This window comes from Bufo gargarizans, chromosome 6 (assembly GCF_014858855.1).
Source record: "Bufo gargarizans isolate SCDJY-AF-19 chromosome 6, ASM1485885v1, whole genome shotgun sequence".
NCBI lineage: Eukaryota > Metazoa > Chordata > Amphibia > Anura > Bufonidae > Bufo > Bufo gargarizans.
Window position 1 is genome coordinate 257129697 of NC_058085.1, and position 13420 is coordinate 257143116.

At 45.5% G+C, this 13420-nt stretch overlaps 1 protein-coding gene across 2 annotated transcripts in view; it reads left to right on the forward strand.

The window, feature by feature from the left end:
• Positions 1–13420, forward strand: part of NCOA3 (nuclear receptor coactivator 3) — a 64166-nt gene that overhangs the window by 30822 nt on the left and 19924 nt on the right. For both annotated transcript variants that reach the window (XM_044296184.1, XM_044296183.1), the window contains exons 3-10: positions 4229–4336; positions 6100–6272; positions 7734–7834; positions 8177–8351; positions 12198–12386; positions 12468–12569; positions 12661–12801; positions 13024–13171. In XM_044296184.1, coding sequence (XP_044152119.1) covers positions 4248–4336; positions 6100–6272; positions 7734–7834; positions 8177–8351; positions 12198–12386; positions 12468–12569; positions 12661–12801; positions 13024–13171 — 1118 coding nt within the window. In that variant the 5' untranslated portion in view covers positions 4229–4247. The remainder of the gene's footprint in view (positions 1–4228; positions 4337–6099; positions 6273–7733; positions 7835–8176; positions 8352–12197; positions 12387–12467; positions 12570–12660; positions 12802–13023; positions 13172–13420) is intronic.

A 13420-nucleotide genomic window follows, 5' to 3' on the forward strand; every position in this document is an offset into this window, starting at 1 on the left:
ATAAAACAGCCTGAGGTTCGAGTGATAAACACTTCAATCGGTGCTCGTTTGTATTGGCCTATAACGCATGTCGATACAAAGTGAATGGGGAGGTACGATTGCAGTTGTAATGATTATCGGCAGTACATCTGTTACACGGAGATGTGCTGCTGATAATCGTACATCTTTTATTCTGATGAAAGATGTAAATCAGTTGACAGTGTTCTTGTTTATTGGTGGATCGGCAGCACGGTTATACAGACCAATTATCCTATGAATGCTTGTTCCCAATATCACTCATTCTAACCGGACCTTTAAATAGAACCTGTCTGGCAAAGTGAAATGGGCTAGATGGTCCCAAAAAGTAGTACATAATGTGAAAGTCATTAAAGGGGTTCTCTGGAAATTATTTAAAATGGCCGCCAACAACCTGCCCAAGAATGCGAGCTTGACCAGTTGTCTCCACTTAACAAGAGAGCTGCCTGAAGGGACGAGGCCTCACTACACACTACTCTTTGGCACTTGCACATACTACATATTGGTGGGTTTTCCTGTCAGGCTGCTCAGCCATGATTGCATATCAAAGGCACAATCTCATCATTACCATCTATTGTGGAACAGTGTAGTGACGCCGAAAAGAAAATGTCCACCTGTCAGCTCATGACCTAAAGCTTAAGCGCTCTTGGGTTATGCAGCAGGACAGTGATCCAAAGCATACAAGGCAAATCAAAAGGAAGGTTTTGGAGTGGCCAAGTCAAAGTCCTGACTTGAATCCTATTGGGATGTACTTTACCACTTGGCTATAATAGCCTGCGTGCATTCACCCCAGACCCCCAAGGGGCTTAGAAACCCCAGGCAGGCCCCCTGCCCAACATTACAGGTCCATTCACACGTCCGTATGTGTTTTGCGGATCCTCAAAACACTGGCGCCGGCAGTGTGCGTTCTGCATTTTGCAGACAGCACTTCGCCGACACTTGTAGAAAATGCCTTTTCTTGTCTGCAATTGCGGACAAAAATAGGACATGTTCGTCTTTTTTTTTTTTTTTTTTTTTTTTTTTTTTGCGGAACCGTGGATGCGGACAGCCCCATTGAAAATGAATGGGTACGCACCTGTTCCGCAAAACTGCGGAATGGATGCGGATCCATTTTGCGGACGCGTGAAGGGACCCTAAAAAGTAACTACACTTTTTTTTTTTTTTTTTATTGATGTGTCATAGGAACATATCAGAAGTGTTGATTTGGCAGGGGTGTCTCAGCGCTGAGAACCCAGCTGATCTCTAGAACAAGAAGTCAGAAGCGCTCAGCCGAGCATTGCTTCTCCTCACTGCTGAGCACGACGGTGAAGACTGTCTCAATAGAACGTCTTCACTACCGGTCTCAGCAGTGAGGAGAAGCTGCGCACTGCTGAGCTCTTCAGTCTCCTTGTTCTAGGGTCTCTCAGCACTCGGACCCCCGCTGATCAACACTTCTGATATGTCCCTAAAAGTTTCAAAAGCTGAAGCCCACCAAGAAGCTGCTCATTCGGTCAGGCGCCACCCCTTGAAGATCACGCGCTGCTGCACGAGCCTCTTCACAGTTTCGGAATGGTGTGCTGAATCAGCCCGTCCAAACTGACCAATAACAAAGCTCCTTGCAGTACAGAGCTTTGTGATTGGTTATTTCAGGCACTAGCAGCATTGCTGTGCAGTTCAGAGTGCCCTGCGCTCATGAATGGTAGGAAGAGTCTGAACAGTTGATACTCGGTAGACTTTCTTTTAGGAATTAAAAAGGCCTGAACTGGCGTCTGATGCTTGTACAGGAGTTATTGCAATCACAAAGTCTGTTGTAAAATAACCCCTATTCATAACCTTTTGCTCTGACATAGCGCCTGTTGCTAATTTGCTTTGAAAGTCAGGCCTACTAAATAATGTAAATCGCCTTCATAGCTGCTTACTTTGGATGTAGAGCCTATTGCAGTATAATATATCCCCTCTTGTAGCTTTTTGCCCTGTATATTGAACCTATTCCTGTATATACTATCGCCCTAGATATAGAGGCTGCTGCTGTATAATATATCCCCTTTTGTAGCTACACGCTTTGAATATTGAGCCTATTGCTGTATATAATATTTCGCCACTCACGGTAGATATAGAGCCTGCTACTGTGTGCTATATCCCTTTACTCGCTGTGGACGTTGAGCTTGTAATAGATCCAGTTACACGCTTAATAGGCTGAGTTCACACGAGCGTGACAGATTTGGTCCGGATGCGTTCAGGGTGCGTTCAGTTAAACTCGCACCATTTTGCAAGCAAGTTCAGTCAGTTTTGGCTGCAATTGCGTTTAGTTGTTCAGTTTTTTCCGCGCGGATGCAATACGTTTTGATGCATTTTTCACGCGCGTGATAAAAAACTGAATGTTTACAAACAACATCTCCTAGCAACCATCAGTGAAAAACGCATTGCATCCGCACTTGCTTGCAGATGCAATGCGTTATTAACGCAGCCCCATTCACTTCTATGGAGCCAGGGCTGCGTTAAAAACGCAGAATATAGAACATGCTGCGATTTTAAAGCATTGCAGAACTGATGCATGAAAAAAAATGCTCATGTGCACAGCCCCATTGAAATGAATGGGTCAGGATTCAGTGCAGGTGCAATGCGTTCACCTACTGCATTGCACCCGCGCGGAAATCTCGCCCGTGTGAACTCAGCCTTACACTGTATGTAGAGCCTCTTACTGTATCCTCTAGTGTGTGTGTGTGTGTGTGTAATATATATATATATAATTTTCTTATTTGCTCTGGATACAGAACCTATTCTTTTGTAATGCCCCCCTCACTTTGATATAGACTTGTATAATATATCCTTATAGCTGCTTGCTCGGATTTAGCACCAATTCCTGTATAATACAGTATAGCCCCCCTAATGGCTACTTTGTGGATATATGGGGAGTTACTGCATATGTCCCTTTCACCTGCCTACGTGGCTGGGGCCCCTGAAGTTGAGTGCCAGGGGTTGTCTGGGGCAACGTCTGGAGAAGATAACGGAAGCTGCACTTGGCACATCCTGGTTCCGCCTCGCTCTGTTTACGCTCCTCTTGTCCTGTTTGCTCTTTCTGTTTGTGTTGGATCCCGGGTTTACCAACTGCTGTTCTCCCCTTCTCTGTGGTTTGAGGCTGCGATCATGGGCCCTTGTCACTTCAGGTTGCTGGGGGCATTACACAAATTGTTAGAATTTATAGGATTAGAGCTCTTACCCCATCCCACATCCCTTCACTGTGTCTTGCCTAATCCACAATTGGTGGAGTATCACTGGTGGACTGGGAGGAGCATCCATACTACTTAATCATGGATTATTTATTAACCATCCATAATTCATATAGGGCCCCCCTGTTCCTTCTGGGAATTGATGTATACAGTGTAAATAGCCCATAAGACGTTTGCGTCGTTGTTATATCTCCATGTCCTTATCACAGTCAGGATTGTTCTGGAGCTGCCTTTCTCAGTAATAGTAAGCTGGAGTCGCAGACGAAGGCAGATTCTCTTTGAATAACCTTGGGGATGGCGGGATGCTGGTTGTTTACTGATAGGAGTGATGAGAAGATACTACAGCATGAGGCACGGTGGAGCCATCTGCTGGGGACAGGATAAGGTGCACCCAGCCGACCTCACCTCACACTGATCATGGACACAAACCCAAAGAGTGTGCAGCAAGGAAAGTCTGGCGCAGCCATGATTTACACTATTTATCATGTCAGCTTGTAAGGGCCAGTTGACACAGATTTTTTTTATTTATTTTTTTGGAGCGTTTCTGCTTCACTATTGGCTCCAAAAAAGTCTCAGAACAGCTTCTCATTTATTTAAATTGCAAGCAGCACTATGTTTTATTTTATTTGTTTGTCTCTCTTCGAAATGAATAGGAAACATTTGAAAAAAATCAGCTCGTTATGTGCCCATGCAGTGTTTGTGTTTTTTCTCAAAAGCTGGACAAAAAACACGTGTGGATTCCATGCTCAACTTTGTAGGCTGATTTTCAAAATCCATTGAGTGAATGTACCCTAACACTGGTTTCTGACTCCTGAATTTTTTTTCGGGGGCCAAACCCTTTATCATCAATAAAGTCCAATACGCGTCTGACCACTGGTACAACGTATGACTCGTGTCTGTTACTGGAATAAAGTGCTTAAGCTGCTGCTGCTTTCATTTATTTTGGGGATTCAGCCATGTGTCATTATTGCCTTTTGGTAAACTCCTCATCTTTTGTCCTGCAGCTTCTGATGTTTGTTCACAATGAGTGGATTAGGTGAAAACTCCTTGGATCCTTTGTCGTCGGACACCAGGAAGAGGAAGCCCTCATTGTGTGACACTCCTGGCCCCAGGTAAGAATTCCCTTATAAGCCTGATGGCTCCAGGACTGTGTACCAAGTTCCAGGCTGAGGCACCTGCTGTATGTTTTAATAGTGCAGCCTTAAAGGGGTTATCCCAAGAGTAATGTGACTGTCACACGTCGCAATGCGACACCATAGACTATGATTATAAAAAAAATTGTCGCGCAACAAATGTCGTTCAGTTCAGGAGGCAGTTGAAGGATGAAACCGAGCATGTGCGGCCATCTCGGTGAGCAGTACAAAGGAATATGAAAATTCCTACAAGGTTTTTGGGGTTTTGCTATTACGGCATTCACTGTGCACTAAAAATGACATGATGTCCTTATTCTGCGGGTCAATGCAGTTATGGCGAAATTTGTAAAGTGGTTTTTTTTTTTCGTTTTTTTTTTTTTTTTTACAAAAATAAAATAAAAAATCTTTTGAATTTTCTTTGTATCCCGATTTTCTAAAGGCTTATGCACACGTGTGCCGGCCAGGCTGTGCTGCAGACCTCAAATTGTGGACCGCTGAATGGAGTCTGTGATTCGCATCAGACTGTCCGCAGCGCAAAAAAGTAGTGCATGCAATAGGGGTGGGCGATATAGACCATATGTGATACAAACGATATAAATTTGGCCAACGGTAGAGATTTTGTTTGTATCGCCATATCGCGGTAGAACATGGCATGCGCCGCTCTCGGCACGCACCATGTTCTCCTGAGCTGGGAACTGGAGAAGGAGGGTGTCCCTCCCTCCCCACTGCGTGAGGCTTCTGCTGACCACCAATGAGGGGTTATTTGCGGCGGATCACTGCGCGTAGTAATAGAGGCCAGGTATGGGATATGGCCGGCATATGCAGGTAGCTACATTTTGTATTCAGGCATATTAACTATATTCATTAGTGGCGCAGTGGCCACAGCCCCTCCCTTCTACTCCCCTCTTCTAAGTATTAATTGCAGGCCCCCCCTCCACACAATTAAATGATTGGTGGCAGTGGCTCCAGGGTGGCAGCTTCTGATTTGAGCCCCAGCAGTGTAATTGTGGGGCTCCGATCGGTTACCATGGCAGCCAGGACGCTACTCAAGCCCTGGCTGCCATAGTCGGCTCCCTACTGCTGTGTGCACTATGCACAGGGCAGCAGGGAGCGTGTGAAGTCCTATTCACCCTGATAGATCTCTATTAGGGTGAATAGGACAAGCGTTCTAGCCCCTAAGGAGGCGAATAGTTATTAAGTAAAAAAAATATATATATATCGCACATGCTTTAAAATTATATTGCAGTATAGATTTTTAGGCCATATAGCCCACCCGTAGCATGCACAACTTTTTGTGGTGCGAAGGCATTCACAGAAAACCCACGTAAGAACTCTGTAGTGCTCCCGTCCATGTCTCCATTCTGCACTACATCTCCCGGATTGCAGGCCAATACAAGTGATGCGGGGTGCACACAGCCATTGCCCCTGTATTGTGAACCTGCTGTTACATAGTACGGCTACGGCCGTGTGCATGAGCCCTTACAGAAATAAAATATAATATAATATATAAATAAAAAAAATATATTATACCGTATATAGATTTTATTATTATTATAATTTTTTTTTTCCCCTTTGTGCCTCTATGAATGTATTTAACATGTTTTGGCACTGGAGGAGCTGAATAATAGACCCCTTCCCCAAGTAACCCAGCATCTGTGTTCCCTGCGGAGGCTCCGCAGTGACTGTGCTGCATGTGAAGTGCTGGTTGATGGTTTGCTGAACATTGTCTAACTCTCTTCCAGTCTGACCTGTAGCGGTGAAAAGAGGCGACGTGAGCAGGAGAGCAAATACATTGAGGAACTGGCCGAGCTGATCTCCGCAAATCTCAGTGACATTGACAACTTCAACGTGAAACCCGATAAATGTGCTATCTTAAAGGAGACTGTCAGGCAGATTCGCCAGATCAAGGAGCAAGGTACCCTTCCCATTCTATGACTACACATGTCCAGGTGCGGACACTGAGGATGCCCCCTATGTTTGTGGTTAACAGGCATTTTACATATCAGGGACTCGCGATATTAAATACTGAGAACCAGTAACTTCTGACATGTCTGTTTTTAGTAATTGCTTGTATTTCCAATGGGACCATTTATTTATTATTTCTGCTAGAATTCTTTGCAGTTTGCAAAGGCGGTCCAGAAGGGTGGTGAACATTTCGGGTAGTGTCCCTGCACAGTGTACCACAGGTGGCACTGATTGGATAATGTCAGACTATTCATACTGCACATTGGGGAAAAAATGGCAGATTCACTGTTTTTGTAGCTTCACCTTTCCAAAATTTTGAAAACTGATAAAAAAATGTATAACCCCTCCCCCCTTCAAAATGGTATCACTGAAAACTACAGATGAACTCACAAAAAGAGTCCTTACACAGGTCCGTAGATGCAAATATGAAAACCGTTACGGGGGTCAGGATATGAAGATGCAAAAAAATTATTTTTTTTCTTTATAAAGTATTGATACACTAGAAAAACGATAAAAATGTTTCAATTTTACTAAACCAGAAAATAAAGTGAGCATATACTTTTTTACCACATAGGCAATGCAGTAACAAAAGTCAATTCTGCCAGCTGTGGCAGAATATCATTTCTTTCCAATTCCACCCTGTTTGGAATTTTTTCAGCTTACCATTACATTGTCTGCAACAGAAAACGGTGCCATTAGAAAAAAAAACAAAAAAAAAACCCTCATATTTCTATATGAATAGAAAAAAAACTGTCATAGTCTTGGGAAGGCAGAGAGTGAAAAATGAAAATGCAAAAAATTAAAATTACGTAGTCCTGAAAGGGAAAAGAGGGGGATTTGAATTTTTATATTTAAACTTTGTTTCTTCACAGAGATGAGGGCTTTTTGTATAAAAGCAACCGCTTCCCCAATCTCCACACGGGGAAGCTGAACGCAGTGCTACTGGGGAATGTTGCTTTAGTTGATGTGGTCACAGTTAACCATGGCATCTGAGAGGTTTAATGTCTGCAATTGGCATTATCGCTGATCACATACGTAAGCCTGTCTACTATTGGCGTTATTGCGGACTTTAGCCCCAGGTGTCCGCTGTTTAAAACGGAAGAACCCAGTGGCTATGGCGCCTGCTGAGCCCATGAGTGGGCACCATCAGTAAGGACCTTACTTCTGTTGTACATGTATAGCACTGGTCGGCAATAGGTTGATGTTTGAATGTAGAACTTTCCTGGTGCATCTCCCCTTGTCATTGTTGTGCTCAGTGCCCCTCGGTTCTGTATTTTTATTAGACCGGTTTCAGGATACTAATCACCAGTCATCTTTATCTGTCATTTGCCAACTGACTGGGATTCCATTGGCAGAGATCTGGCGATGCTTATTGCTCTGCGGATAACGCTGTTCTCTCCGTGTTTTATAGGAAAAGCCTCCTCCAATGATGACGACGTCCAGAAGGCTGATGTTTCCTCTACAGGACAGGGAGTTATCGATAAAGATTCCCTGGGGCCGCTTCTGTTACAAGTGAGTGGTGTGGCATGGACATTCCCATTATTCCCACATATTTTAGTGATAATGTGTTGAGATTTTACTGTGCTACTGTCTGCCCTTTTCTTTGTGTAGCTTACTAAAAAGGGGGAGATACAAATCTGAATGTTTAAATCTGCAAACAAAAATAGTAAGACCCTAGGGGGTTGGTCATCTTGTGTTTTCTCTGGTTTCCTTGTTATCGTTGCTTCTCTCTGCTCCGGTTATGATATTTCTTATTGATCACTGTGATGCCAGTGAGTACTGAGGTGTCATTTGGGTGCAGGACAATGTATGATGCCTTTGCTCTTTTGTCACACTGCTCCCGTTTGTCTCCAGGCTCTGGATGGTTTCCTCTTTGTGGTGAATCGGGATGGAAGCATTGTGTTTGTGTCAGAAAACGTCACTCAATACCTACAGTACAAGCAAGAAGATCTGGTGAACACCAGCGTCTACAGCATTTTGCATGATGATGACCGAAAAGACTTCCTTAAAAACCTGCCCAAGTCCACTGGTAGGACCATCCCTTCTCTTCTAGGGTGCTGCCCTTTTATTGATTATAACCTGCCTTCCCCTGGGATCACATGCATAATGTACAATAAACCTGTATGTAAAGGAGGGATTTGTACAGTCCTGAAATAGGACTGCTGATGGCACATCTACACTCCCACACCCCAGGTTATGCTAAATAATGAGGTTATTAAAGGGGTTCTCCGAGAATTGAGAAAATGAAAATACTTTAAATATTACTTTATTATAAATATATTCCGAAATACCTTTTATTAGTTATAAAGCAACATTCCCCATAAAATTTGTCTAGGGAGCAATCATTAGGAGAAATAAAATGGCCGCCATTCTATTAGTACACACAAAGCCTGTTCTAATTGCAAAGGAGGACAAGTTATTTCAGAACACTGAGCTACAGAGCTGCCTCAGCCTCCTCTCTTCTCTGCTTGTAAGGTATTATCATCCTGAATAGAGCTGAAAAGATCTTGAGCTGAATCTCTGTAGGAATGGAGTTTACGAGGAGACATGAAGTACAAAGAGGAGTAGGGATGTGGATAATGCGCAGCCACACTTGTATGCAGTCTCCATTACCACAGCCCCACATTACTACAGTCTGTCCTGTCCATCCTTTCTGTACTTCATGTCTCCTCATGAACTCCATTCCTACAGAGATTCATCTAAAGGTGTTATCTGTATTCAGTATCCTAATCACTGAGCAGAGAGGAGGATGAGGCAGCTCTTTAGATCAAACTGTAAAGTAACTTGTCCTGCTGTGTAATAAGGACAGGTTTTGTTTGTACTAATAGGATGGTGACCATTTCTCATCTGTATCATTATTGGGGGACACGGGCTTGACCATAGGTATAGTTGTTGCCACTAGGAGGCGGACACTAAGCACAAAGGTGTGAGCTCCTCCCCTTTAGCTATACCCTTCTTAGAGGGACTAAGCTAAATACGTTTTTTTAGCTTGGTATCTGTAGAAGGCAGACCTCACTGCATTGCAGGTCTGCTGTTTTTTTTTTTTTTTTTCCCTTTTCGTCTAGCGCGAGTATCAGGCAGTCCTAAAAGCTGCCTGCAGTCCCACCCAGGAGTCCAGGTGGTCCCCTAAGCCTGCTGCTCCTTCCCGGTTTCCAGAAGCAAAGTAGGACCAGAGGCCTTCCTTCGCCAACCTTAAAATCACCACGGCCGCTCACCGCAAGTCTCCTCTGTTTCCGGTGTAGCATCCCTATCCAAGGAGCCGCACACCGAAGGTGATGATCCGGCTGGAGCCAGGGGGGCAGAAGATGCCGGACGGGTGAGTATTAAAAAATAGAATTAAAAATTCTGGCCCGAAGTGCTCCCCTCCTTCCAGCACCCTCCCCTTCTCAGGTCACCTGTTCCTTCCAGGAGTAGGGGGCCGAAGGACTTGGTGCAGGGTGTCCTTTTCCAGGCCCTTCAATGTTTGGCACGTCGTCTCCAGTCCAGGGGGCTTCTGCTAATTGAGACCCTGGATTCTCTATGGCCTACTCCCGCATGGGCTCCCCGCGGCTTCTTATCCTCTGGCCAGCATCTGCTTGGCTGGGGATGCAGTGAGGTGTTGTTCCCGCAAGGGGGGTGGGGGGACGGAGGCTAGCAGGGCCTGCGCTGGGGGACAGATCTATTGGGGGGGGGGGGGGGCATGAGCTTTCTCCGCTCCCACGCCGTCATCTGAGCTGAATCCGAACCCTGGGTGCTGGCTCCGCCCACAGACAGATTTTAAATGCATCAGCAGCGGGATGCTGACAAGGAACCTCTGAACATGCTGCGTGGAGGGACACAGGCTGGGTAAGCGCTGTTTTCCCTTTTCTACAGGGTTTAACCTCTTTCCCCCTAAACTTCCTTTTATCCATTTCCAGAGGATTTGACTAGGAAATGGTCGTCCTCACCTATAGTGGACCTGCCAGTTTCCCGCTTGGCTAAACATACTACCTAGACAATGGCGGATGGTGCTTCTTTCTCTGCTATCGGGGATAAGAAAAAGTTTTTGCGAAATCTTCCTTTGAAGCAGTGGGCACAGCACTGCAGCTGATGTTTGCCTCTACATGGGTGAGCAAGGCAAGGCTATGGGGGAGTGGGCAAATTTACGTCGGGGCCTCTCCTCGGGAGTCCCCTCTGGTGAACTGGCCAATACGGCCCTGCAGCTCTCTCATGCCGCCAGTGTGTATATCTGTGAGGCCTCTTTGGACGCGGCCAGGCTTATGGCCCGCTCGTCAGTTCTGTTGGTGGCTAGCCGCCGTACCCTATGGCTCTCCTGCTCGACGGCAGATAATGCTTCAAAGCAGACCCTGACGGCCCTCCCATTTTCACTTCTGCGGCAGGAAGTGATCGTTCGGGTTACTGCGCAAGACCGTTTGAGGGTTTTGCTCCAATCTTTGTGGTCCCCAAAAAAGAGGGGACAGTCCGTCCTGTTATGGACCTCAAGGCACTCGGCTGCCTGGAAGTCCTACTTTAGTTGGTGGTCTCCCGTTCGGCTCTCTTTGCCACAACTCTGGTATTTCCTGCAGTCAGGCATTGACTTGGGGTTGGCTCTCGCCTCCCTTAAAGGGCAAGTTTCGGCTCTCTATTCCTTTTCAGTGGAATTAAGCCTCACTTTCAGCGGTTTGGACTTCTCTGCAAGGGGCATGCTGCACCCCCCCTTCCGTCCTGTTGGATCCTCGGGATCTTAATCTAGTGCTCAACGCTCTCTAGTCTTCACAGTTTGAGCCTTTGCAGCAGATGTCTCTTTGCTTCCTGTCTTACAAGGTGACATTTTTGGTGGCAATCGCTTCCATCCATAGGGCGTCGGAACTCGCGGCTCTTTCACGTTGGTCGCCTTTCCTGATCTTCCATCAAGATAAAGTGGTCCTTCGCCCTGTTCAGTCCTTCCTTCCAAAGGTTGTGTCAGCATTCCATCTAAATGTGGAATTTTTTTCCCTTTTTGTTTTCTCTGGACCCGTCTCATCCTCGGGAGAAGTCGCTCCACACTCTGGATTTGCTACGAGCCGTTCAAGTCCATCTTTCCAGACGTCATCATTCCGGCTGACTAATTCCCTGTCCGTGATTCCAAAGGGTCCGAGACGAGGGCTGGCGGTGTCTAAGACTTCCATTGCCCGATGGAGTCGTTTTGGCTATTGTGGAAGCGTACTGTGTTAATGACCGGGCCCCAGGGTGACTGCTCATTCGGCTCGGCTAGTGGGGGCCTCGTGGGCAGTGCATCACGGGGCTTCGGCCCTTCAGGTATGCAAGGCGGCTACCTGGTCGTCTTTGCACACTTTTTCCAAGTGTTAGAGTGCACACCTTTTGCGTCTTTTGACACTTCTCTGTGGCATAGAGTTTTGCAGAAGGCGGTTCTCTGGCAGGAGGGTTTCTTGTTATGCACACCCTCTGTAATGTTCCATGGTCAAGCCTGATAGGGATGAGAGAACTAGATTTTTGTACTTAACGTAAAATCTTTTTTTTTTTTTTTTTCTTCTGCTTTTGCACTAAACTGATTTAGCTTAGTCCCTGTAGGAAGGGTATAGCTGAAGGGCAGGAGCTCACACCTTTGTGCTTAGTGTCCGCCTCCTTGTGGCAACAGCTATACCCATGGTCAAGCCTGTGTTCCCCAATGAATGGAAGTGAAATGGATTTTACGGTAAGTACAAAAATCTATTTTTTTAATTTGTCCTAAAACAAGCCACTATAACTAATAAAAGGTTTATGGGATTATGTTTATAACAAAGTAATATGTAAGCATTTTAATTTTCTTAATTCCCGAAGAATCCCTTTGTAAGGTGGCACTGCGTAAGCACACGTATAAGCATGTGAGATGTTGTGTTGCTACGTTCCTTCTAAAATATCCTCTGTTTTTACAAAGTTAATGGGGTCCCCTGGTCCAATGAAGCCCCCCGTCAGAAAAGTCACACCTTTAACTGCCGCATGCTGGTCAAGACTGCACTGGATCACCTGGATGATGGCAACAGCGTGATGGACCCACGACAGAGATACGAGACCATGCAGTGCTTTGCCCTCTCTCAGCCTCGTGCCATCATGGAGGAAGGTGAAGGTCAGTGAGTCGTGATATGTGGTGTTTGACAGGCTCACCAGCACTTACTTTGGTTGGGATTTATTTATTTTATTTTTTTAGATCTTCAGTCCTGCATGATCTGTGTTGCCCGTCGAATTACAAATGTTGAGAGGGCGTTTTCCTCCAATCCAGAGAGTTTCATCACCAGGCACGACCTCTCGGGTGAGCGCGCTGGATCAACTGCAATGTGTGTAATGTACAGTAGCGATATCATTGTTTTCCCATATTTACATGTACTGATATCTTATAACAGGCAAAGTAGTAAATATCGACCCTAATTCTCTGCGTAACTCCATGAGGCCCGGATTTGAGGACACGATCCGCCGCTGTATCCAGAGATTTCTGTGTCACAGTGATGGACAACCGTGGACCTATAAGCGCCATTATCAGGAAGGTGAGTTCCAAAAGTTAATGGGGTATACTCACGGCAACAGTTAAATAGTACAATCTGTGGCTGTTATAAAATGCTGCTGCCACATGTGACCATCCCATCATGAGTTTAAAGGCCAAGCTGCAGCAACTCAAAGTTAGGATGTGTTCACTATAGGGAAGCAAAGCCACAGGTTGGTGCATTGTGGTGGGAACATTGTTACCAACTGTGATATTGTCTTTGCAGCGTACGTCCATGGCCACTCAGAGACTCCGCTTTACCGGTTCTCTCTAGCGGACGGCACAATGGTCACCGCACAGACAAAGAGCAAATTATTCCGAAATCCTGTCACAAATGACCCTCATGGCTTTGTGTCCACTCATTTCCTGCAGAGGTAAGTTCTTTTAGGAACACAAAATGTAGGCTCCTGTGCTGAGCCTTAATATTAATACATGCCTGTATATTTTAAATGTTCTCCAGCGCAAAAAACACTTTCTGTACCGATTCTCAAATTTGGAAAGGGGTTAGAGGTTCTTACTCAATTGCTCAAAAAGGTCCTTTAGAGCAAATGAATAGGATTCCTCAATATCTCTGCTTGCTCTCAGCAACTAAAAACATTCTTGTCCATGTCCTGGAATGAGAG